General features: G+C 37.0%; 1 protein-coding gene across 4 annotated transcripts in view; it reads right to left on the minus strand.

Moving 5' to 3' along the window:
• Nucleotides 1-953: 953 nt before the first annotated feature.
• Nup98-96 (nuclear pore complex protein Nup98-96) overlaps nucleotides 954-25,288 on the minus strand; it is a 109,391-nt gene continuing 85,056 nt past the window's right edge. For 2 of the 4 annotated variants that reach the window (XM_083119403.1, XM_083119404.1), the window contains 12 exons: nucleotides 24,886-24,999; nucleotides 23,416-23,595; nucleotides 20,692-21,098; nucleotides 16,986-17,223; nucleotides 14,762-14,974; nucleotides 14,173-14,407; nucleotides 13,105-13,365; nucleotides 12,566-12,721; nucleotides 11,227-11,382; nucleotides 9,724-9,821; nucleotides 8,212-8,455; nucleotides 954-2,003 (listed from right to left, as the gene is read on the minus strand). In XM_083119403.1, the coding sequence (XP_082975529.1) occupies nucleotides 1,808-2,003; nucleotides 8,212-8,455; nucleotides 9,724-9,821; nucleotides 11,227-11,382; nucleotides 12,566-12,721; nucleotides 13,105-13,365; nucleotides 14,173-14,407; nucleotides 14,762-14,974; nucleotides 16,986-17,223; nucleotides 20,692-21,098; nucleotides 23,416-23,595; nucleotides 24,886-24,999 (2,498 nt within the window). In that variant the 3' untranslated portion in view covers nucleotides 954-1,807. The remainder of the gene's footprint in view (nucleotides 2,004-8,211; nucleotides 8,456-9,723; nucleotides 9,822-11,226; nucleotides 11,383-12,565; nucleotides 12,722-13,104; nucleotides 13,366-14,172; nucleotides 14,408-14,761; nucleotides 14,975-16,985; nucleotides 17,224-20,691; nucleotides 21,099-23,415; nucleotides 23,596-24,885; nucleotides 25,000-25,288) is intronic. The other 2 variants (XM_083119401.1, XM_083119402.1) reach the window with 1 other exon arrangement.

Genomic DNA, 25,288 nt, shown 5'->3' on the forward strand with positions numbered 1-25,288 from the left:
CATTTATTGTAATAGGTAGAACTCTTGTGCTTCAAATGATAGCCCATGGATACAAAATATGCCTAACAATGATGTAAAGCATTTTTTTAAAAGCTGGAGTGTAGGAACACAAACATCCTCTCAGCTATGAAGATATGCCAAGTGCAGTTCAACCACTCATTAGGAAAAAAAAGGGGGAGGGGCCTTAGCCTAACATTGCACCACAAGTAACATGCAGACAGTACTTTGGCCATGACCTTTCATGGTTTGCTCAGCGACCAAAGCTTCCCCAGCCAAGCAAATGTAGTCTCAGATAGCAGCTTAAAATGTTATAACACAGAGTCGTGTTTATGTTACATGATGAATAGAGGCACATATTTTTGGTAAATAAAAAAGCAAAATTTCGGTACAAAAACGGAGTGAATTTCGGGTTCAAAAGCGGTAAATAAAATCAAATATCGGTGTTATAGCGGTGAAAAATTGGATGAAAAGTGGTATATAAAAAGACATTTTGGTTTTAAAATTGTGAATATAATCCAAAATTTGATTTAAAAACTACACTTATTCCACAGAATTAACATTTCACTTCTAATAGCACATTTATGTAGTTATCAGAGTATTAAGTTTATTTCTGTGTAAAGGAGTCCACTTTTGCTTCTCCAATATTAACAGCAGAATTAACAAATTTTCCGGGAATTGCATAACTCTCAGGATAATTCCGACCTCAGAGGGTGTCGCGGCGGTGAATAAACCATGAATTTCGTGTTTAAGAGTTAATTTCGCTTTTTGCAGTTCATTTCGCATTATTTCGTGACAAAACATGGTCACAAAATGCATCTCACACCTTTCAAAAACCTGAAAAATTAACACTACAATGTGTTTTTTCAAATTTCGTTTTTTTGTCAAAAACGAAATATGCATGCCCCTAATGATGAATAATACAGTAACAAAACTATTGCTGCAAAATGAAATTTTTCACGGCTCCCAGGAAAAAGAGCCAGTACTTCAAGAGCGGCACCATTGCCACGGTGGTTGTACAGAAAGTCAAAGAAAAAAAATACATATAGTAATATCTAATGCTTAAATTTATAATAATCATATGAATACAAATCTGTGTCCACAACTTTATACTGATAATTTACTTTCAAAATCATCTTAGTAGTACAAGCTGTTGTGATTGTAAAAAGGCGGCCATTAGAAATTCATATATTTTTTCTTCCAAATTACTAAAATTTTCTGAAATAGATAAGTTTCTAAACTATAACTCTGATTCTGATCTGATCTTGTATTCATGAGATTTGCTTCTACAATCACATTAAATCATTACACTTGCTTTTTTTTTTTAATTTTTTTTTTTGTACTTGCACTACATGGAAGATCAAAACTTAATGTTCTTTAAACGATCATGATTTTCCTCCTATGTAACAGTAAACAATTACTAAAAATGAAACACTGTATAAAACTGTAGACAATTTAACGCAAAAATATTATTTTCCTTGTCGTCATCTTTCCGTTCCAAAAATCACACGTATGCACTTCAAATTAAGAACAACTTTTCTCTCCAGGGACAAATGACACTAAAATATCACACTTTAATTCAGTATTCAACATTTGTTTGTTTAGTCCACATGCTTAGATAATCACTTTCATTGACCACTGTAAGTTCACTTCTGTATTTATAAAACTTATGTATTTTAATATGTTTTTAACATGCAGATTGGAGGATCAACAAGTTTTGATTCCTATCACTATTACGATATGCACAGTATTTTCAAGAAAATCCACACCGAAATGTTTGGACAAGCACAAAGGCCAGAACTGGTGGGTTTCACGATGAAGTGACTTCCAGCACCCATGTGTTCAGGAGTTGGCGCAACTCTTGCAGTGCGTAGTCCTCTGGCAGGGGTAACTGAGACACAAGGTGAGCCAGAACTCTCGAAGAAGCTCCAGGTTCGCCCTTCTGAAGAACAATTGCTGCTCTCACAAGATTAGCAGTGCGCTTTGCAATCTCCGATTGGCATAACCTAAAATTAATCAGTTCAATAAATTAGGAAACTTACTGGAAAATTCAATAGAGCATATTAATATACAAACATGATAATTTTATTTTCATTTCCAGTTTAGTCAAGCAGTGAAAGAAAGAATTTTGACATGCTATTAAATTGTGGAAACTTGCCAAAAATGTAAGCTTGAACCCTGGGACTATGCCAATGAGTTACTGAGCCAGTCTAGGTGTTGTGTGATTTTTGGCTTCAGCTGTTTTACCTGTTGAGATGGGCACACAAGTTACAATGTTATGATGACTGCATTGTGAATTTATGAATGTTCATCTAACAAAACAACTGACATTCATAAAACGTTATGTACTGAATATGTATAATATACAAGTGAGGAATACAGTAATGTTAATATTGAAATCTGGTTTTATATTCAATTGAAGTTAGGTTTTACTGGTGATAAAACAAACTCAAGTTCGAGTCCTGGTCTAGCCTCCTGTGCATGACATACAAAGTAGAAGAAAAAAAAAGGTGGTAGGAGAAGGGAGCAATGGTACTTTTTCATTTTATTTTTTTCTTATATATATAAATGAATTCAGTCCCCAAAAGTGCTTTGCGGATGCTTTTTTGTCTTGGAAATAAAGATATATTTTCCATTCAATCTCTTTTCTTCTTTCCCTTCTATCATACCGAAAGCAGAACTGTTCCATTCTTGGAACTTCAAATTACAATCATGTACGCCTCTTGATTGCCTTTTCTTCCAGCTCTAACAAAACAAGTGTGTTTATTTCAACACAAAGCAGGATGGGTGGGACTTGGAAGCATGGCAATTGATGCAAAGTGAAAAGCCAATCCACTGCTTGGTGTGGACTACTTTGTTGATAAGGATAAAATTGGAGAAAAAGTAAATAGAATAAAATCCTTCTTTTTTTTTTTTTTGTCACGTGGACTTTTTCATTTACAGAATCTGGCAAACCTGCACAAAGGAAAGCCTGGTTGGCAAAAGATGGTAATAACGATGTCATTATTAACCCATTAATGTCCACCGTCCTCATATGAGGACACTTACATCAAAAAATTTTTGACGAGTTACTATGCTATTTTTTCCTTAACTTACTACCTTTTAATGTAAATTGCACTTATATTTTATAAAACATTAAACAGAATGTGGCAACCCATCAATTTGCAACCTATTACATAATATTTCTTTACTCTTGTCATGTAAATCCTATTGATTGAAAAACGAACGGAATTAACAGAATAGTCCACAATTTGGCTTCACTACGTTTTCTCAATGGTGCAAAATATTTCTATATTAAGTGTCCTCAAATAAGGATGCTGGGAGAAAAGGATATAATCAAATAATTCCTTCCGTCCTCGCGTAGCATGATTTGTTTACTTCCATTGTTATAGTTCTTTTCTGGCTTTGTATTGTCTTGCGGCACTACAAAGACAATACTTCAATTGTCATAAAGAATTGAAGTGGAAATAACAATGACTGTGTAAAATACTTTAGTTTTATTTTGTTGTGAAGTCATATTGTGCCAACATGTCGTGCAAGAAGGTTCGTGTTCTAACGCTCGAGGAAATAGCAGATATATTAGAGGATCCTGGGTTTGAAGAAACTGTTTGTGATGTATATTGATGTAGTTTTGTGTCCACATGATGTAGACAGTTTGACTGATGAGGAAGAAGGCCCAGATGAATGCTTCGCTGAAGTTGAAGTAAATGATGTTCCAGGATCATTAGAAATTAAATGTGTCATCGACTTCGAGGGATGAATATGCAGAAGAGATTAGTAACGTTGCAGGAAATTAACAATCAACATCGCAGAATGGAGAAGAAATTCAATCTTCGGCTGTTGCTACGTCGAGTTGCAATAAGGCAGTTCAGGGTAAATCTAAGAAGAGGAAACTGTGTGAAGAAAGCAGTAACTGGAGGAAAAAGCATCCAAATTACACAAAGCTGGCACCTCATGGTAATGAAGTAACCATATCTGCACAGGAAATGAGAAACCGTGTTTTGCCATTGAAACCAAATAAACTCTTTGAAAAGCAAATGGAAGGTGTTTTGGAACATATAGTGAAGGAAACAGTAAGATATGCAGTGTCGCAGAAGAACTTGCAAAATGTTCAATTGAGTACTAATGATGTGAGAGCGTTCATTGCCATATTGTTATTTTCGGGATATCACAAGATTCCGTCAGAACGATTTTACTGGTCAGAGGAAGAAGATTTAGGTGTTGACATTGTGAAAGAGGCTATGTCAAGAAACACTTTTCTGAAACTGAAAAGTTTGATTCACTTTCAAGATAACAGTTTGGCTGAAGCAAACAAGAATGAACCAGGATTCAAAGTGCGACCATTGATTAATATGATGAATTCTGTATTTCTGCAATATGGTGTGTTTGAAGAATGTTTGTCTATAGACGAGATGATTGTAAAGTATTTTGGGCGTAACAGACTGAAACAATTTATTAGAGGAAAGCCAATAAGGTTCGGGTACAAATTTTGGGCTCTCTGTGGAACACGTGGTTATTGTTTCAATTTTAATATCTACTGTGGTAAGGAAGTGACAAACACTGGAAGAGATGACATTGCCCTTGGATGACGAGTGATTTTACAAATGCTGGATTGTGTCTCTCATCTGCAGACAGCCACAGTATTTATTTTGACAACTTCTTTACAATCCCGTGATTTACTTCTGCATCGGAGAAATCTAGGGTACCGAGCAACAGGAACAGTTAGGGATAATAGATGTGGTGACTGTCCTCTAACACCAAGTAAACAACTCTCTAAAGAAACAAGAGGAACTTACGACTACAGATTCAACACGTGTGGTGAAATTTTATTCGTGCGATGGAACGACAACAAATGTGTAACCATACCCACCAACGGTGACACAATTGAACCTGTTAGTGCTGCTTCAAGGTGGAACAGAGCCAAGAGACAGAGTCGGTATAACAAAACCGAAGGTTCTCAAATCATACAACGCACACATGGGTGGAGTAGACCATCATGATTGGCTGGTGGGAAAGTATGCAAACGAAATAAATGGTACTGGTGCCTTTTTACTCGACTGCTTGATATGGCTTTAGTCAATACCTGGATTTTATATAAGACAGTTCATGGAAGAGAATCTATGGACCTTTTGGAATTCAGACGAGCTGTAACGGTACCTTACCTAAAGTTAGGATATTCCTCAAGAGCACAACCTGGACGTCCCTCAACTTCATCCACATGCTGTGATTCCAGACAAGGCTAGACGGAATTCAACATTTAATCGCTCATCGCAGCACGCAAAGATGATGTGCGAAGCAGGGTTGTAATGCCAAACCACGTACATATTGTAAGAAGTGCAATATTACTCTGTGCATCAAGTGTTTTGTACTGTACCATTCAAAATAAACAAAGTCTGATACGTTTAAGATGTGAAACACAATTTATGTAAACACTGCACGGTTTTTGCAAAGTTCAATTAAAATAATTATTTACTTATAACTCATATTTTTAGAAAAATCTGCTAAATGACAATTTAATCTCATATCCACTGCACATTATGAGAAAACTGTGAATGCAAAAAATATTTGTTCATTGTAATATGTTTATGTAAGTCTTTTTCAAGTGAATAAAATAGTAAAATTTAAAGAAAAAATAATTTGGGCATTAATGGGTTAACCTTTAGTCCCCCGCCGTTCCATATGTGGAACAAAAAAAGTATGTCCCTGTCAGCCGCAGTTGCATATATGGAACAAACAGCTTTAGATACAATTATCGAGGGTTTGCCACACTTATATTTGTATATTGAGGTTGAAACACAGACAGTTCGGTTTGGGAACATGTGTTTACAAAAATTCCAAATCCCCCCCCCCCTCCTTTCTCGGAATATGTCACGTGTTTGGGCTCACACTTGACAGACACAATGAATGCTTGGTATTTACGATGTTGTTTTCCTCCAAGCTTCCAACACTGTGATTTAGTACTGATAAGGCACACATTCTTCTTTGTGTTTAGACCTGGTGATCCAGCCGAAAGTAGTAGCAGGGGGGGGAGGGGGGTCAAGGAGAGGCTGGATTGGAAGAGGTTTAGCGGTGTCAGCTTTCTGTCATCTCTATGTTAGAAATGCAATGAAGCCTGACAACAGCCCGAGGCCAGAAGCCAGAATCATGAGTCTATCCAGAAGTATAGACAAAACAAAGGATTGCAAAGGCTCCCTCCCCTCCTCTGTTTAGGAAAGGCCTCGCCATAGACGTTCAGAGCAGTGACTGTGAAAGACCGTGTTTTGTGCTTTCCGATTGTGTGCCCCCTGAGCTGTGTTGAACTTGTGTTGGGTAATTTTTTTGATATGTGCTTCTGATTTTTTTCGTTCGCACTTGCATCTTGTGTAGCTACTGTGAATCCATTTGTTCCCTGTTGACTCGGCTCTTTGTGGAAATATGTCCGGAAAGAAACGATTATGCGTTAGGGAGATCGATGAACTTTTATATGATACGGACAATGAATGTGAGAGCATGGGATCAGATGTTGATCAAGATGATGATGTTATCCGAAGTAGATTGGTCCCATAGTGTCAGAGTTATAACAATTTTATGAATAATATGCAAATTGGCTAAAATTCGCTGTTTTGAGGAAAAAACAGTTTTACGTTTTGCCTTATTATTCAAATTGTATTGCACCCACGAACATGAATCAAGTTTCATTGTGTTGCGGAAGGTCCATTCTTTGAAAAAAAAAAAGCAAAAGTTCCGGTTTTCTCCCCAAAGTACAGGGTGTCCCACGAACGGTGCAACTGGGAATTAAGAGTGGCGTTACTTTGTAACCGAAACCTGTACATACATAAGTCATACACCAAATGTTAGCCCTGTCCAAGTAGATATTTTTAAACATAGAAACAACAAACAGGGTGCAGTGTTGTTCATGCAGTGTTGAAAAATGTAAGTGAAAGTGTAAATTTATTTTTCAACAAAGCATGGAAAATTGCATGTCAAACATTCGTATGGAAATTTGGATGTCAATTTCCACCTTGGGTAGGTGGACTATTTCGCCATCTATACTTCAGAGAAGAAAACCGATCGTTTTCGCGTATAGCCAATCCTGAAATGCCTCGTAAAGGCGTACCGGTCCAAATGGGTGTTTTAAAAAAAATATGAGGTACAGTGGCAACACTGTTGATGTTTGAAGTCATCAAAAGGTGGATTTAGTGATGGTCTATGATATGGAAATACTGGAAACAGGAAAAAAAGAAAATGAAAATTATGGTGAAAAAAGTGCCAGGAGTAGGTAAGTAACACTTTTTTCACCATAATTTTCATTTTCTTTTTTTTCCTGTTTCCAGTATTTCCATATCATAGACCATCACTAAACACACCTTTTGATGCCTTCAAACATCAACAGTGTTGCCACTGTACCTCATATTTTTTTTAAAACACCCATTTGGACCGGTACGCCTTTACGAGGCATTTCAGGATTGGCTATACGTGAAAACGATCGGTTTTCTTCTCTGAACTATAGATGGCGAAATAGTCCACCTACCCAAGGTGGAAATTGACGTCCAAATTTCCGTACGAATGTTTGACATGCAATTTTCCATGCTTTGTGAAAAAATAAATTTACACTTTCACTTACATTTAGCAACACTGCATGAACAACACTGCACCCTGTTTGTTGTTTCTATGTTTAAAAATATCTACTTGGACAGGGCTAACATTTGGTGTATGACTTATGTATGTACAGGTTTCGGTTACAAAGTAACGCCACTCTTAATTCCCAGTTGCGCCGTTCATGGGACACCCTGTAGTTGGAGAAGAGGGGGCAAACTCCGCATTTTTATGTTTCTTTCATTGAAATTCGGGGGATGCAGCCCCCGCCCGTAAACCCCCCCCCCCCCCCATGGTTGGGGCATCCAAATTTTACATGGTTGCATGCACCGATGTATTACGTGCAAAACAAAAGTTATCTGAAGTAGATTGGTCCCATAGTGCCAGAGTTATTACGATTTTTCTCCATTATGTATACGAATTCAAATTTCGCGCTCAAAGCCTCGGCGACACTGGGCTTACTTTCGTCAGACCGCGGGGTTAATATTTTTTTATAGAAATGGGGATTCACTGACTAGGCACATTCATGTAAATATTCTCACCAGAGATCACCCACACTAAGAATCGAACATGAGTCTTCCACATGGGAGTCAGAAGCCCTACAAATTGTGATAATAAAAAGAAAATCATTATTGTTACCTTTCCTTTGCAGTTTCACTTGGTATTTTAACAACACTGGCACACAGATTTATTAGTTTCGGTTGGAGCCTTTCGAGCTCATATCCCTGAACAAGATCCCTGTTGCTTTGCAGATTATCTACTTCCGTCAGCACTTCCATGTACTCCAAGAACACCGCTCCTCCGTTTGCCCAGTTGGATATGGTACTGGACCGTGCAGGAGGGCTTAAGTGTATCAGAAGTTCCCGGAGGTACTCATAATTCTCTGAACAAAAGAAAAGAGACACTTAGTATTCATAAACGTAAAAAATGGGAATATCTTCAGAACTACTACAATGTTGTTTAATAACAACAGTAAAAATAAATTGAAATGCATTCATCTTTATGGTTCCAATAAAGAAACAAGGTACACATTTCCCCCAGATTTTACATTTCTCTGCATTGTAACTTTTTTTCAGCTTGATCCCCTGAAAAATGTCAAATTGAGGCTCTATCATTGTGAACAGAAAATATGACTAAATGTAAGTGTTAAGAACTGTTCAATTTGCACAATTCCTATGATATTTGGTGGTCTCAATGAAAGTGTGGGATGGCATTTTGCCTACTGCACAGAATATTCAGGCACCAGTAAAATTCAACTGCTTTATGCAATCTGTTATCACTGATCAGTTTAGTCTTAATTTCACTTAATATTTTGCCAAGTTCTGATATCTTGGGGTGTGTGCAAAATTCCAGCCTACGTATTTGTTAAAATTTCCTGGCTGGCTTTGGCACGTTTACACAAAGTGCTAAATTTCCATCCATTCTGTACCATTATCATGTGATGAAAGAGGATTCTGTGAATTGTCATTTTCATGTTCTGATAAGTCTCATTCGAATGTTGTTGAAGCTGGGAAAATTGTGTAACATTCTCTGCTGCATTGGGACCAGGAAAATAAAATTAACACAGAGAGAATATGTAAAATTGGTGTTCCACTTTATTTTTAGTTAGAAAACAGTCGGTAACGCGTCTGACTACCATGCTCAAGGTCCCGGGTTCGATCCCCGGCCGGTTCAAATCCGGGAACTTTTCTAACGGTGGAAGCGGCCCCGGCGCCCACCCAGCGTCGAATAACATGGGTACCTGGGGGAAACCCTGGGGGGTAAAGGCGGTCAGGGGCGTGATGCTGATCACATCACCCCCACTCACGACCGGATCAAGAAAGTGTGGGGCGTTACCCCCACACCCCCTATACGCCTTCATGGCGTGGTGCTATGCACAGGGGAACACTTTACTTTACTTTTTTTTTTTACTTTTTACATTTAAAAGTTGGAATGGAATAACTGCACATTCACAAATGTGAATTGTGGCCTTTTCCATGAATTTCAGCACATTTTTAAAGTGTGACTGAAATTTTGAAAGTGGTATATAATATACTGGAATAGATTTAAAAGTACTGACTTATTACCAATATCGATATGCTATTTTCTCGGCTTCATCGCATCCTTAGCATAAATAGAACTAATCTAATCTGTCTTGTAAGAAAAACTTACCATTGATAATTGTATCGGGAGCAATATAACGGACAATGGTTTCATGGCTTTCATTCCACAATCCAGCCTTGATAAGGTACCATGCTTGCTCTCTGTGCCTGAAAATAATAAAAGTTTCAGCATCAACAGAACAGGACTAACCTTTTCACCAAATATTTAAAACTCTATATTGTAAACTACCACTTCTAAGATACATAGCAACACTTCAGGACTTAAATTGTAAAAAAAAAGATTATTTGAGCTTTCTTCATGTACATGGTAGTGCAAAAGAAAAAAAAAACATTAATAAAGGGCCATAGTTCAGTATTTTAGCTTTTTTCTTTTACACCACGTAGTATAATTATGAAGGTCTGATAGTTATCATTCTATAAGAACATCTTCCTGGATAATTAAGGTACTCACGTTTTCTGCGAAGCTGTTTTACATTATTTTCCATTAATTTCGGTAGCCACTGCCACCATCCTCGTTGGAATTCGTTGTTTTGTTGCTTGGCGTGTTTCTGTTGTTTTTTGTGTCCATGAGGGTGTGTGCTTTGTATTTGACATGTACTTTCTCAATTTTACGTTTGTGGAATTTGATATGCTTCGCACACCCTCATAGACACAAAAATTAAAGAAACACAGGCCATCATGCACTACAACTATGAACTGAACATAGATAGTGGTTGGGCACACCACGCCTGGCTTCCGTTACTGCAGCAATTAACACCGGTGAACAGCAGACGACATATATGCAGACATACAGGTGACAGCAGCACACCTAGTGGCGATTTAGGAAAAAAACAATAGAAACGCACCAAGCAACAACACAACGAATTCCAACGAGGATGGTGGCAGTGGCTACCGAAATTAATAGAAAATAATGTAAAACAGCTTTGCAGAAAACGTGAGTACCTTAATTATCTACTACCGCATCTCATTCCCATAGCATGAATCTTCCTGGAGTTTCCAATTTCCTGAAGAAGACTTTTGCTTCAAGATATGGAAATACTGAACGTAAATGAAATGGAAATGTAAACTTTACTTCATTGCTCTCAAATGAGAAAGAGTAATTTTTTAAAATGGAATATTTTTTTACAATGGAAAAACACAAAATGTGGTAAAATTTTATAATTATTGCTAGATTAAAGTGTTAAGGATATTCAGGAAGACCTTTGACCAAAGCCAGCCAAGCTATTTTCAAAATTTTCTTTCCTTTCAAAAACTGCTATGATATTCCAAATTCTGAAAAATCAGATCTGCTTACAATTCCTTCAAGAGCATTCACATGAATCTTCGTGTGGTCTGCTTTCGCTGTTGTCTAGATATTCGCAATAGTTTAATAGACTTATGTAGCCATGAAACTATTGCAAATATCTGGACAGTAGCAAAAACAAACTACAAGAACATTCATGTGAATGCTAAGCAGATGTAATTTTTCAGATCTTTGAATATGATAATGGTTTTCCGAAAGAGGAAATTTTTGAAATCCACTCCACTAGTGTGAACTCAATCATTCCCTTACCTGTGATGAACAGCAGCAAGCATTGCCTTTGCTTCAAATATCCATTCAGCTGGAACATGGAGTTCTTCTCTCAAAAACATTTCTATTTCCAGATAATCCTCATCCATAGACAGCTCCACGTGTCTGCTTAAGATGTCCAGAACACATGATTTCCTCCTAAAATATTTAATTCATGAGAATGATGGGTATACGCAACTGTTAAATTTACAACTATGAAATGTGGCATAAGGTAGGGAAGATGAGAGGGGAAATTATTTTGCTCTTACATAAGAGAATTATGCCGAGTAGGGTGTATTGGTATCTAATCCTTATATTTTGAAAAACATGCAAGCTGGTAACATACTACTTTTATCCTAAAATAGTGTCACAAAACTCATGTCTTTTAACATATCATCACGCAGATAAATGTATGGAAATACTATATTTCAGAGGTGTGTTAAGTATTACTATAGGGTACAGAACAGGTAACAAAAACGTCCATTAAAAATGTACATTTCAATGATTAGTTTATTTTTATTAGAAATGTTAAAAACAAAATTCACACTTTTAAATCATTTTTATATTACACAGCTCTTTATTGTTGTTATATTCAATTCAATGTATGTGATATCCTGTAAAGTATCTGGGCTTAAAATAAAATGCTGGGAGCAAAAGGGGGTGAATGGAGAATATTGCAAAATAGTGAACTAAAAAACAACACAACCAGTAGAACCTTGATTTCATAGGTTTTTTTTCAGGGGCCCAAATTTAAAAACCCAAAATGCAGAAAAATACAAAATAGAGGAAATTTTGCTTCATTGGGATCATGAACGTCGAATGCAAAATGTTGGAGAATGTAAAATAGCTGAACGTTCTTTCTTTGTCTTTGTTCTAAGCTCAGTGTGCTGTTCTGTTGTACGTCTAAGCCACGTAATATTATAAAGTTAACGTCTTTTGCATGCTTGGGAGACACTTGTCCCTCACATGCCTAAACACATAAGAAAAATATCCATAGAAAGACAGAGAACACAGCAGATTCAGATGTTATATGGAAGTGGGTTAGTGAGGAACGGGAGTACATGCAGGTGTGTGTTAGTGACAAAAGTGGCCATGTGACCAAAAAATGAACATGCCAGTGCTTTATTGTTACATATTTAGACACATGAGAGACAACTGTACCTCAAGCAACTTTATAATATTATATCACTTAGAAAATGCAGCAACACTTTCAGATAATTGTTTCCTGTACTGGAAAATAACACTGGTGCAGGCAGTTCGACTTTTTCCAGGATTTTGTAAAATGTCGCCACTGTATTAAGTTCCGTGCTTAAATTATAATAAAAAATAAATACTAATTTACCTGTTGGCACCATTTATATGTAGAAGCACAAATATAGCCCAATGCCACAATCCATGACTTTCCAACTGCTCGGCAAAACTGGTGTGGATGAGAGCAGCAGAATATGGTGAAACGTGTGTGTACCCCAAAGCACAAAGGACTTCCAGTAACAGCCAACTGAAATAGATATACACCATAATAAGCACGCATGTATATTTTTAGTAAGTGCATTCCAATAATCCTTTTTTTCAATATTTTGTCTGGAAAACTATAACTAGAGCCAAATGGATACATCTTATTCTATTTTATTCTATTTCTTCTTCTCAATTGGTTGTATGAATAAAACTGATAAAGAACATGCTCACACAGAGACCATGTATAGTAATACAATTATTATATTAATGTTATATATTAAGTGTAGCGAATAGAATTCACAGGAGAAATAAGGGTAGTTTCATGGATAGCTGGATCCTGATTAACATCTCATCAGTTAAATTAATTTTATCTTCTATATGTATCAAACTAGTGCATAGTAAAAAAAAATTATACAATGTGGTTACCTTAAACTAAAATCCAATGGATCCGGAGTATGTGAAATTGGATTCAACAGCTTTTCAAGAGGATGAGATCGGGTACTATACAATTTCAGTAAGTGATAACACAAATCGTAGACTCCTTCATATTTCGGATTGAACACATCCATATTTCCATCTTCCAAATATGGTGGTCTCGGGCAGCAAGAATACTGGGTCTCTCCCATGTACGAGTTCTCAAATTCAAGCAAAGCATCAGTCACAGATGAAATTGGAGATCCAAGATACCTAGAAATAAGTCAACATTTTCATGCATGAAATTAAATAACAATAAACAATGTGATAAAGCAGAAACTCCTACATTGTACATCAAGGATATACACAATATTGGCTCAATTAACTTGTTTTCCAAAATATATGTGACTTCTGTGCAAATTAATTAATGATGCTGATACAGTGGGACTCACCCAGACTCAAATCAATGGGTACCTGGGGACAACCAGTGAAGGGGGGTAAAAGGCAGCTGGAGCATGGTGCTGATCACATCACTTCTGAAAGGGCCTAGCTTGAGAATATGTGGGGCCCTACCCCCCCACATCCCCTACGTGTGCCTTCGTGGCATGGTGCTATATTCAAGGGATACTGACAAAATACAAAATAGTGAATAAAATCCTAAATTTGATTTGAAAACTACGCTTATTGCAGAAAATAAGCATTTCCTTTCTAATAGCACATTCAAGTAGTTATCATGCTGTTAATCTTATTCCTGTATAAAATAGTCTATTTTTGCTTCTCAATTTTTTAGCATGGAATTAACCAATTGTCCATGCCGCATAACTCACAGGATAATTCAGATTTCAGAAAGTATTGTGGTGGTAGATAAAAACCTAAATTTTGTGTTAAAGAGGTTATTTCACATTATGAAGTTCATTTCGCATCATTTCATGACAAAATATAGTAGTAAAATGCACTTCACATCTTTCAAAAACATGAAAAATGAAATATGCATGTCTCTAGCAATAGGGAATAATATTAAATCATACAGTGTTTTTATTTTTATTATTATTAACCATGTAAATCACAAGGAAATCTCACCACAAGTGGATAGCAAATGCTCGCTTCCAATCCAAGTTCTCGCAAGTGTTGATGACTGCTGATGAAGAAGGAAGTACTGGAATACCAGCAACCAAAGTGAACAATTTCAAGCGTTCAAAGCTTATGTAGTTATCGGCTTCCACTTCTTGCCAATTGGCAAGTTGCTTCTGGATCAGCTGTCTAGGAACTTGACCACCACCGGCAAGGGAGAGCATTAGAGCTGAATAGTGGTCCTCTGAAAATAACAACAACAATAATAAGGATTTTACAGTGCTAAAATCATCTATATAGTGAAACTATATCATTACGACAAATGAAAGATACAAATTATAAAATTAGACTGGATTTCAAATAGCAATAAAAGGAGTTAGTTAGTAACATGCACTATCGATGTCTTGGGATAAAAAAGAAAAACACACCATACAAAAATCGAGAAAATAGTATAGGACAGATTCTGTCTATAACACAACTAATTTAACCATATGTAATTTAAATGTGTTCAATGCTCACTATCATTAAATGACTACTTGCAGATGTAAGAACTAAAGTGAATGTGTGCAGATAAATTTTAAAAAGTTACAATGCTTACTATATTCTTGAGATTTGATGCACGCTTCCAAAAGCTTTCCACCAGAAAGAAAAGAAAATATGGCAGGTACATGGTCTTCTGTTTCTGGTTTAATATTAGACTGTCCAAGCACTGATGCTACTTCATCTTCCACTCTTCCACCTGTGACATCCTCCAACCAATTGCTCACAGCTTCTCGACGAGCCATTATCCATTGGTGGCTATTATCTTCCGCTAAAGGAGAAAAAAAAATGTTTGTACACACATATGTACAGTATTGTAAATGCCACCACATACAATGCCTGATGCCACACAGGAACGGAGAGAAACACAGAGGCAGGCCAATAATATTGCCCGAATTGCTAGTGGCCGTGACTTCGCTCTTTAATACAACTAATGTGGATTGACTGTAGCAGTCATGTGACTTTCCACTGTGGCATGCACATCGGGTCATCGACCACTGTACATGGAGAACTGGATAGTGTGTGTATTTGGGCATGTTGTGGCTCACACCTCTATTCATTTATGCAATGTTGAATTTTTAAATTTGATTTTGGGTGCATCAGCACTTAGGCTATTTTGCACCCATCACACTATATGGGGCCAAGCCCCTTATACCAAAAATAAAAGCATGTCTGTAAACTGAAATATTCTTACCTGGGTTAAAAGCTGAGGATGTAAAGGGGCACACAGCACAAACAAGGACAACACCCACACATTCCTACAAAGGCCGTAGAACCAGATGCCAGAGCCTTGTTAGTCTGCAAAATGCAGTCCAAGGTGTACTACGTGGAAGGCTCATCCCTTACACCCTCATTTATGCAATGTTCTTGATGGCCACTTACATAAGAAATGTACATCCATAATCCAAATATAAGTAAACATTTGTTTCAGGCAAATTTTATGCACAGACAAGACTAATTGGAACGACCTACTAGGAATCCTTGATCACAAGACATTAGTGTTAAGTAATATCCACCCCTGACATAATCCAAACTTAAGCAAGGAGAGGTTATATTGACTTCAGTAGATGCTTTGGAGGAATGAAAAAACAAATAACATGAAACAGAGATTGAGACATAAATGTGCAGGAGAGGTATGGAAAATGTACAAGGAATTGATCCACATCTTAGATGTTCATTCAAGGGAGAAGAATGGTGATTTTAACTGACTCACAAGATGGAATGTAATGGTTAGAGGCATGCATATTTCGTTTTTGACGAAAAAACGAAATTTGAAAAAAACACATTGTAGTGTTAATTTTTCATGTTTTTGAAAGGTGTGAGATGCATTTTGTGACCATGTTTTGTCACGAAATAATGCGAAATGAACTGCAAAAAGCGAAATTAACTCTTAAACACGAAATTCAGGGTTTATTCACCGACATGACACCTCCTGAGGTCTGAATTATCCTGAGAGTTATGCAATTCCCGGAAAATTGATTAATTCTGCTGTTAATATTGGAGAAGCAAAAATGGACTCCTTCACACAGAAATAAACTTAATACTCTTATAACTACATAAATGTGATATTAGAAGTGAAATGTTAATTCTGTGGAATAAATGTAGTTTTTAAATCAAATTTAGGATTATATTCACAATTTTAAAACCAAAATGTATTTTTATATACCACTTTTCATCCAATTTTTCACCGCTATAACACCGATATTTCATTTTATTTACCGCTTTTGAACCCGAAATTGACTCCGTTTTTGTACCGAAATTTTGCTTTTTTTATTTACCAAAAATATGTGCCTCTAGTAATGGTACATACTGCAGCTAATGGAACACTGTGGGCAAATTAGTGATAAATGAGAATTTGTCTTTGTAGCAAATTCGGCTTAGGAAAGAACATTATCAACCATTTATTGCAAAATGTCTTATTTAAGTTTTCATATCCACTTCAGCTGCAACCCCTATAATCTATAGAGGGAAAAGAAGAGAACATACACTAGTTTTAAAAGAGCATGTCCGAAAAGTAACTGTGCAGTGGAAATGTTGAAGTGAATTTGAAGTTGTACTTATGGCAATGCAGTTGTCAATACAGGAGATGCTGGAAACGTCCTCCTCCGACTTGAAGACATGTCTGCACACGATGCTGCATATTGTTAAACACTTTATGGAGGGTTGCTGAAGTTATCTGTCCTATGTGCTGGGTAATGGTTCTCACTGTACTGCACAGTTACTTTTCGGACACGCTGTAGTAATGTACTTCCTAACTGCAATAACAACACATTTAAACTCACCTGCTTCTCCAGACATATCAGAGAGGTTTCCCCACAGAGCAGTACAGAGTTCCCAAACATCTTTCACGTACTGAAGTTCTTCCGTGTAAGATATTTTAGAAGCGCATAATTTTTCGGCCATATCTCTGTGGGAATGTAAGGCATTCACACCATTACGAGGTGCAAATACTGGACAACCATCTTCCTCTCCATACATGCTGTATTGTAGCTGGATATTCAAATGTTGTTCAATTGATTCCTGCCAAATATATTTTAAAAAAATAATAAGTTACTTAAACCATTGCAGACACAAAACACAAACTTTCTATTACATAGAAAATAAACATTGAATCAAACCAAGTCAACACTAATATACATGTATTGGGAGAGGTATATGGATATTTAGTTTTAACAGAAACAAGAGTCTAAAGTGTCAGGAATGGAGGAAAGTTCAATTTATAAAAGGAGATATGTCCATATGAATATGCTCTACAGCGCATCCGATATTATTTGGAGAAGAAAGCTGACAACCATTGCAATAAGAGAGTATACACTATACACCCAAAAGTCACTGGACACTCGTGTTGTTTATTCCAAAGACACCAGCCAGGTAACTAATAACAGGGTTGCTACGACCCTGATTATGAAATTCCCTGACATTTCCAGGTTTTCCAGTCCAAAAAATATATTTTTCCAGACATGTTTATCATCATGATTTTTGCTTTTGAACTTTGTGTTTTTCAATTAAATACATAATCCGTTAATAATTGTGAATATTCACTTCCACAACTTGTTTTAGCAAATTTCACTCCACACACACCACACAAGAACACGTGAAAATTCGAAGAGTAAAATGTAAAATTACAATCAGCATCAAATGTGTTGGGTGCTACAATCACATGCATCTAGCCTTCAGGCTAAGGTAACAGAGGTACATTATTTCACCACAACAGATCTTCACAATATAAAAACAACGAAAAAGTTCATAAACCAAACATATTTTTAAATTTTCTTGTAGATTTTATAGTGTCGTAGAAAATGCTGCTTTTTTTTGCTTACATTTATAAGTACACAGCATCTGCAGAAATTTTTCTTGCATATAGGAATTCTTTAGGAAATGCCAACAAGACTAAGATCTATAAAATAATAGATGATAGCCTCATCTTCAACAATGTTTCCGATAATTATGATCATGTTGTCAATGTACTTTAGTTATCAATCAGATATCTGGGCTGCCAATTTTACTTTGATATTCTTTCTAATATCTACTATTATGAAAGTGAATATTTATTACAGAAATTCGAAGGAACCATAATTTTGCACAAGGCTGACTTATAAGAACAAAAGAAACAAGCTTCTAAACTGAATCTTTTTTGGGAGTGGAATCACAAGAATCGAATCCACAAGTGGGAGTGAACTGCTTGTTCATTTTGCAACTTTTTCTCTTGCAGACTCCAATATGCAAGTAAATTCCAGACGATCTGCAAAATTCCTTGACATTTCCCTGACAAGACAAATTCCCTGTTTTCCAGACATGTAGCAACCCTAAATATTGCTGGTGGATTTTTTTCGCATTCGTCCTGTAGCGACGTGAATAGTTCATGGGTGGTTGTCGGTCAAGTGGGTTTGGCATGCAACCGACACTCCAGTTCATCCCAAAGATGTTCTATGGGGTTCCAGTCGGGGCTTTGAGTGGGGCAGCTAAGCACATCCACCTCATTGTCCTCAAACCACGATGCAATGGACCTGCCTTATGGATAGGGGCATTATCGTGCTGATAGAGAAAAGGGCCCATTCCAAACTGTTGTCACAGTGTGGGCAGCATGCTATTGTCTAAAATGTCCTTATAAACACCACTGTTCATGTTGGCATTGCCCAAAACTACTTGCCCAAGCCCAAATCAGAAAAAACAGCCCCAGACCAAGACACAAGTTCACTTGGGGGTCTGGTGACTTTTGGCTACATAGTGACCAGTGGAACCCTGATTTAACACTCCTGGATTTTACATTTTCCTGCTTTTAAGATTGTATGAGAACCAGAAGAACATAACTCCAATATTTTCTTCTCACATATCTACTCACTTTGAAGAGCTCCATTTCGAGTCTGCCCAAAATATTTCTATCTTCTCTCTCTAGTGCTAAAGTGTAATCACCTGTGCCCAATTTACTGATTCTCTTTTTGGAGTAACGTTCCTCTGCTTCTCACATGACGATAAGTTCTTTAGCTTTGGTCCCCTGTATATTAGAACCAAAACAATGCACAGTGTGTTCAGCTTAAAAGTAGATCATGGATATTAATAGATAATGTTTTGATTCAGTGAACTTTCTAAGTTACACAAGTGATAAAATTGACTCTGTGCTGCACATATTTGGAACACATTTCACCCCATTTCTGCTGTATTTATGAAATATTTCTCCATGCTCCAGTTTATATTCTTGATTGCAGCAGTGATGTTAATCTTCATTTGCTCTATTTTGTGGGAGGATACTTCCCTACTGTGTTCTTACGATAAATCCACAGAAAGAAGTCTGAAATTGTAACGTCTGGAGAACTAGCCGGACTGTATTCTGTTCTGACAATCAGAGCGTAGTGATGATGGTGATAGGAATGTGGTTAAGTTGTACTATCTTGCTGAAACAAGCACTCACACACATACTCCACTAATACAGATATAACTGGGTGACCAATTGTTGGTTGGCATTAGCATCCACGGTCATCAAAACACAGCAGCCCAATTACCCTTCATAGAAGAAGTGTCTACCAGCCCCCATTCTGCAGCGATGCAGGGGGGTTTTGAGAAAGGATTGTGAATTGTCATCATCATGCTATAAGCAGCATTTTACGGGTCTGTGACTATACATTTCTTGATTTTTCACAAATACATCACCAAATGAAAAAGGAAAGAAAGTACTTCAACGCATCATACTCCTACTCCAAAGATATTAATGTGAGCACTAGCAGACACTTGCTTATGCCAACTACTCCTAACTAATCGAACAAGTATCCTACAAACCCACGGCTGCCCCTTGGTGATACAAGTAAGAAATGTATCACGAATTATCTGCACTAAGAACTTTACTAGAAAAGACAGTGTAAACCAGATTTTAACATTTTCTCACAGTATACATTCAATCTTTATGTCCCCAATGGAGCAAAATGCTATAAAATTTTCCTGTTTTCATTTTCCTACAAGCCCCAGCTGGATCTTTGGCTAACACCAACAAAGCTGTTTTTGAAATATGCTATATATTAAAAAAACTGGTGATATTCAAAATTCTGAAAAATTACATCTGCTAGAATTCCTTCTAGAGCCTTCATGTGAATCCTTGTGAGGTTTGCTTTCCCTCTTGTCTAGATACTTGCAACTTGCAATAGTTTAATAAGCTTACATAGCCACAAAACCTTTGCAAATATCTAGACAACAGTGAAAGGTAACTACACAAGACTCAGATGAATTCTAAGCAGATGTAATTTTTCAGAATTTAAAATATCACACCAGTATTTCGAAAGGAGAGCAAATTTCGAAAATAGTTTGGCAGGCATTGGCCAAAGGTCCAGTTGCTTTATTTTGATTCCCTTGACAAATGTAAAATCGAGGTCCTGCTTTTTTTAGAATTTAGTTTATGGTATACTTTTAGGCTGATCACCCTGCACAATTATGGAACAACTGGGGTACAAGGTAAAGTCTCACACTATGAGATGCAGGCATAAAATAAAGGAGTTTTACCTTGAATCTTTCTCTCTTGTTTCCATTACTTCCCATGAGCCCCACTCGATGCAAAACCGGCACACACTTCAGACATTTTTCTTCCGCAAAAGCAGGCCCTGAGAGTAACTTCAGACCTGAAGGCCTCTTTTTTGGTGAATCGCCAGCTCCAGTGATCTCGCCACAATGAATAAAATAACACTCCGGTCCCCAGCCAACACGAAATGAACGGCTCTTGAACAGAGACGTGTCTGCAACGCATCTTGTATTTTTGCCAATGATGGCCTCTGTGAGTGGAAGTGCTTCGTTGTGGTGCTGAACCACAACGGACTTTGGCTGCTCCTGAATGACTTGTCTCATCCCAGCCAAAGGTTCATGTTCTCTGGTTGGTATCTGCTGGAAATGTGTTTGTTGGAATAATTCTGTACCTGCAAAGATAAAATATGTATAAATATTAGGGCTGAGTTGATACCACTTTGAACTGATACCGATGCTGATACTTTCACTGATTCCCACCAATACAGACACTGATACTTGAAAATTGTAATAATTATATGCATTAAAATATTCAAGAATTATATCAGATTATTAAATTATGTTATGTTATTACAAAATACAGTTCAAAACAAAACTGGTGCAAAATAAATAGAAACTTAGAATTTTGCATGATTTCCAGGATAATTAAGACTTGGCGAAAGTGTCATGCGACCTTCTTGCAGAGTTCCTAAAAGACCAAAATGTCTGAAATATATTGGCATGTATCAATAAATATATTGCAATTGATACTGATACATCGGCATGAGTATCAGCTCAGCCCTAATAAATATATTTTAAAAATTAATTATTACTGATTAGAGGATCAAATTTTAAACCAGTGAAGTACGTATATAGATGCCTATAAGCAATATTCTACCATATACAGTAAACTTTCTTGAAGAACTACAAGGGTCGTTCAAGGTTGACCGGGATTTTCGTACGTAAAAAATCGATGAATAGCCGGATGATGATGAAATGTGCAAGTGACGTAATGTATTCCTTCGCGAGTAACTAGCACCCGGCATGACGTATTTCGCGCATGCGCAGCAGTTGCAGCGAACTGGGTGGCAAGCAGTGTGTCTGTGGCTGTGGAGCAGCGGTGTGTAATCAAATTTCTCGTGAAGGAGAAAGTGAAACCAGCTGAGATTTTCAGACGATTGCAAGCACAGTATGGTGAACAAACGTTGTCGCGGACAAGAGTGTACGAATGGTGTGAGCAGTTTTGCGAAGGACGGGAGCTGGTGACAAATGAAGCGCATGGACACATTCGCCCGACTGCAATCACACCAGTGAATATCGCACGTGTTGAGCAAATGATTCTTGAGAACCGGCGAGTAACAGTGCGGGATATTGCTGCCGAGGTGAATATCAGTGTCGGGAGTGTTGAGACAATCATTCACGACCACGTACGCTTCCGCAAAATCTGTGCAAGGTGGGTTCCCCGCCAGCTGACATTCGATCAGAAGGTGATGAATTGTTGCAATCCATCATCACGTGTGATGAAACATGGTTGCACAATTCAACCCCAGAGACCAAAAGACGCAGCATGAAGGGGCGGCATAAAGGTTCCCCGCACCCCAAGAAAAGCAAAACGCAGCCGTCCGCTGGAAACATCATGGCAAGTGTCTTCTGGGACATGAAGGGCGTTATCCATGTGGATTTTCTGGACAAAGGGAGCACGATTAATGCCCAGTATTACTCCACATTGTTGAGTGGTGCTGTACGAAAGTCCATTCGCATGAAAAGACCTGGGATGTTGTCTGGAAATGTCATTCTTCTCCATGACAATGCCCGCCCTCACGCGGCCAATGTGACAAAAACAACTCTGGCCAACATGCGCTGGGAAGTTCTGCCCCATCCCCCCTACAGTCTGGATTTAGCCCCCAGTGATTATCATTTGTTTGCACTCCTTAAAGACCATCTGGGAGGGAAGAAATTCACAACAGACGAAGCACTGCAGAGCGATGTCCTCCAGTGGCTACAACAACAACCAAGTTCTTTCTACGCCAAAGGAATTCGGAAGCTGCCAGAACGATGGCAACGGTGCCTTGGCGCGCACGGAGAATACTTTGAAAAACTGACATAGCTTGGTGTTTCTTCTGCTACCTATTTCCTCTGCAGAAATAAAAGTCCCGGTCAACCTTGAACGACCCTTGTATATATCTTATGAAAATAAAATGTATTTGTACATTTACTAAAACAGGGTACATGAATTAAGACCTTTATAAGCAGAAATGTAATAACCAAATGACCAATTTGGACTTCAGATTGCATGCTATCAATAGAAACATTATTATTAATTTTACTGAGAAGCTAATACAGCAATATGCTGTAACTTATTTTACAATTTCTTTAAAACTTGCAATATTATTATATAGTACCTATAAAGCTTATTTTATGAGCTATTACCAAGTATAAAACATCCGTTAAGGGGGTATTTTATACTGTAATTTATTTACACCTGAAAAACAGGTGCCATTTTGAAAAGTTTCGATAACTCGAAGTCGTTTAATTCGAAGTTGACATTTTTTGGTCCCTTGAACTTCGTATTAACGAGGTTTTCCTGTATATGCAATAAATTGCAACTTGGAACCTGATCGCAGAAAACACTTCTATAGCATTAAGAGTTTTATGTAGTTTTACATTTTCAACAACATGAGTGTGTTAAGTTTAAACTAGCATTTGCCCACAATAGAGAGCCAGACCTACCTTTGACTTGTAAAGCTTCTAGAGGAGATGCATCTGAATCTGCAAACCGTGTACGAAAAAGACCAAAACTTTTTTGAAGCTTAGGAAATGCTTCATCTTCCACTGTTGTATCCAAATTCAATTCATCTGCATGAAAATATTTTTGGTTTTCCAATGTCAAGAATCCATCATATTTTTCATCTACAAAGAAAAATTTATTTTTTTCAAATATTATGTATGTACACATAATGCACAGTATTATTTATTCAGAATAGAAGATAATAGCCACAAATGCATGCAACCTTGTACACAAAGCAGATTATTTAATTCATATTTGGGTTGGTTGGTTGATTTGGTGTTTTAAATCCACTTTATGCACAGTAAGGCTAATCGGGACTGGACCTACAGTTTAAAGTGGGATCCGAACCACTGGTGCCCTTTGATTACAAGGCGACAATGCTACCACTGTCCCAGCAGGGAGGCCCCATTCCTATTTGAGAATTTTATAGACAATAAGATTGTAAAAGATGTACTTTTTGCAAGTATATATTAATATATTGATTTAATAAATCTTTCATGGAAAATGAAGTTCGACTTACCATTTACATTGCATAATTTGTCAGAGTGAAATCTCAGATCCACTCTCTCCCCTGACCAAAAAAGCTGCTGAAAGCGTGGTGTTTGTACTTATTTTCCAAAACAGAGTAGTAAGATAAGTTCAATGTTGAATGCAGAAGTAGTGAAATCCTGCATTTTCAAATACTACATAGCAAATTTCCTCTCTCTGTCAATGTTCGTTTGGAAATTTTGTAATATACACAGTAGCCAACAACTTATACCAAAAAGACAATCTGCTTGCAGTTTAACCCAATAAAAAGACATATCCTGAATCTGTGCTCATGTTATTCCCAACCTTGATTGATTGATTTGGTTTATTTTAATTCACTTTTCTGCCACTTTTGGGTAATCATGAAGATGATGATGAGTGATGTGATGACATTGATGAAGGAACACTCACAAACACCCACGCCAGGATTCGAACCTGGAACCCCTGGCATCCACTTCACCACAGAGGCTGGCTATTCCCAACCTTGAAATGGTTTTAAAAACTACTGGTTGAAAGCAATAACCATAGGAGACACACTTGAATTCAATGCTTTTAAATAAAAATAGCATAACAATGTTCTACATGGCCAAGAAGATTCTGGCCACTGCAAGTACAATATTATTCATAAAATTTTACTTTCCCTGTAACTATGCATTCAAATTTTAGTAATATAATCATATATCTACATCATTACTTGCATCTCTTTGTCAATATGTATGTATGTGTCACTCAATAATTGCATATAAAACACATGGAATTCTCATTGAGGATAAACCAGGTATTACATCACCAGAAGAAAGATGTTCTTCGTATCAAAATTCAGTTTTTTTCTTTATACTTTCTCATGCACTAAAAACTACAAACAATTGTTAAAATAACTCTACCTGACATTAAGTCGTCATCAAAAAAAGAAGCCTTCATAAGCTGCACCTCATGAGACGAAGTTCCCATCTGTTTCGCTAGCTGTGTTGTTGGACTCTGGACTTTCTCTTCACCATCTACAGATAATTTTTTAAATTTTATTTTTATCACATATTTTTACACTAGGTTAGGTTACATGTAACAAAATATATAAGCATGTAAAAATGTAGACATACAAATATAATATAAAGATGCTGGTCAACAATATGTTGATTTTAAAGGTCTTGAACTTATTTTATATGCCTATGATAGGTATGAATTATGTATATTATATACAGACCCTACCTATGGGTTATTGTAAGAGTACATTGGCCTTTTTATAGTTGTAGTAATTAAATGAATGACATGGTTAAAAATGCAATGTGT

This window comes from Lepisma saccharinum, chromosome 3 (assembly GCF_977018435.1).
Source record: "Lepisma saccharinum chromosome 3, izLepSacc3.1, whole genome shotgun sequence".
Classification (NCBI taxonomy): Eukaryota; Metazoa; Arthropoda; class Insecta; order Zygentoma; family Lepismatidae; genus Lepisma; species Lepisma saccharinum.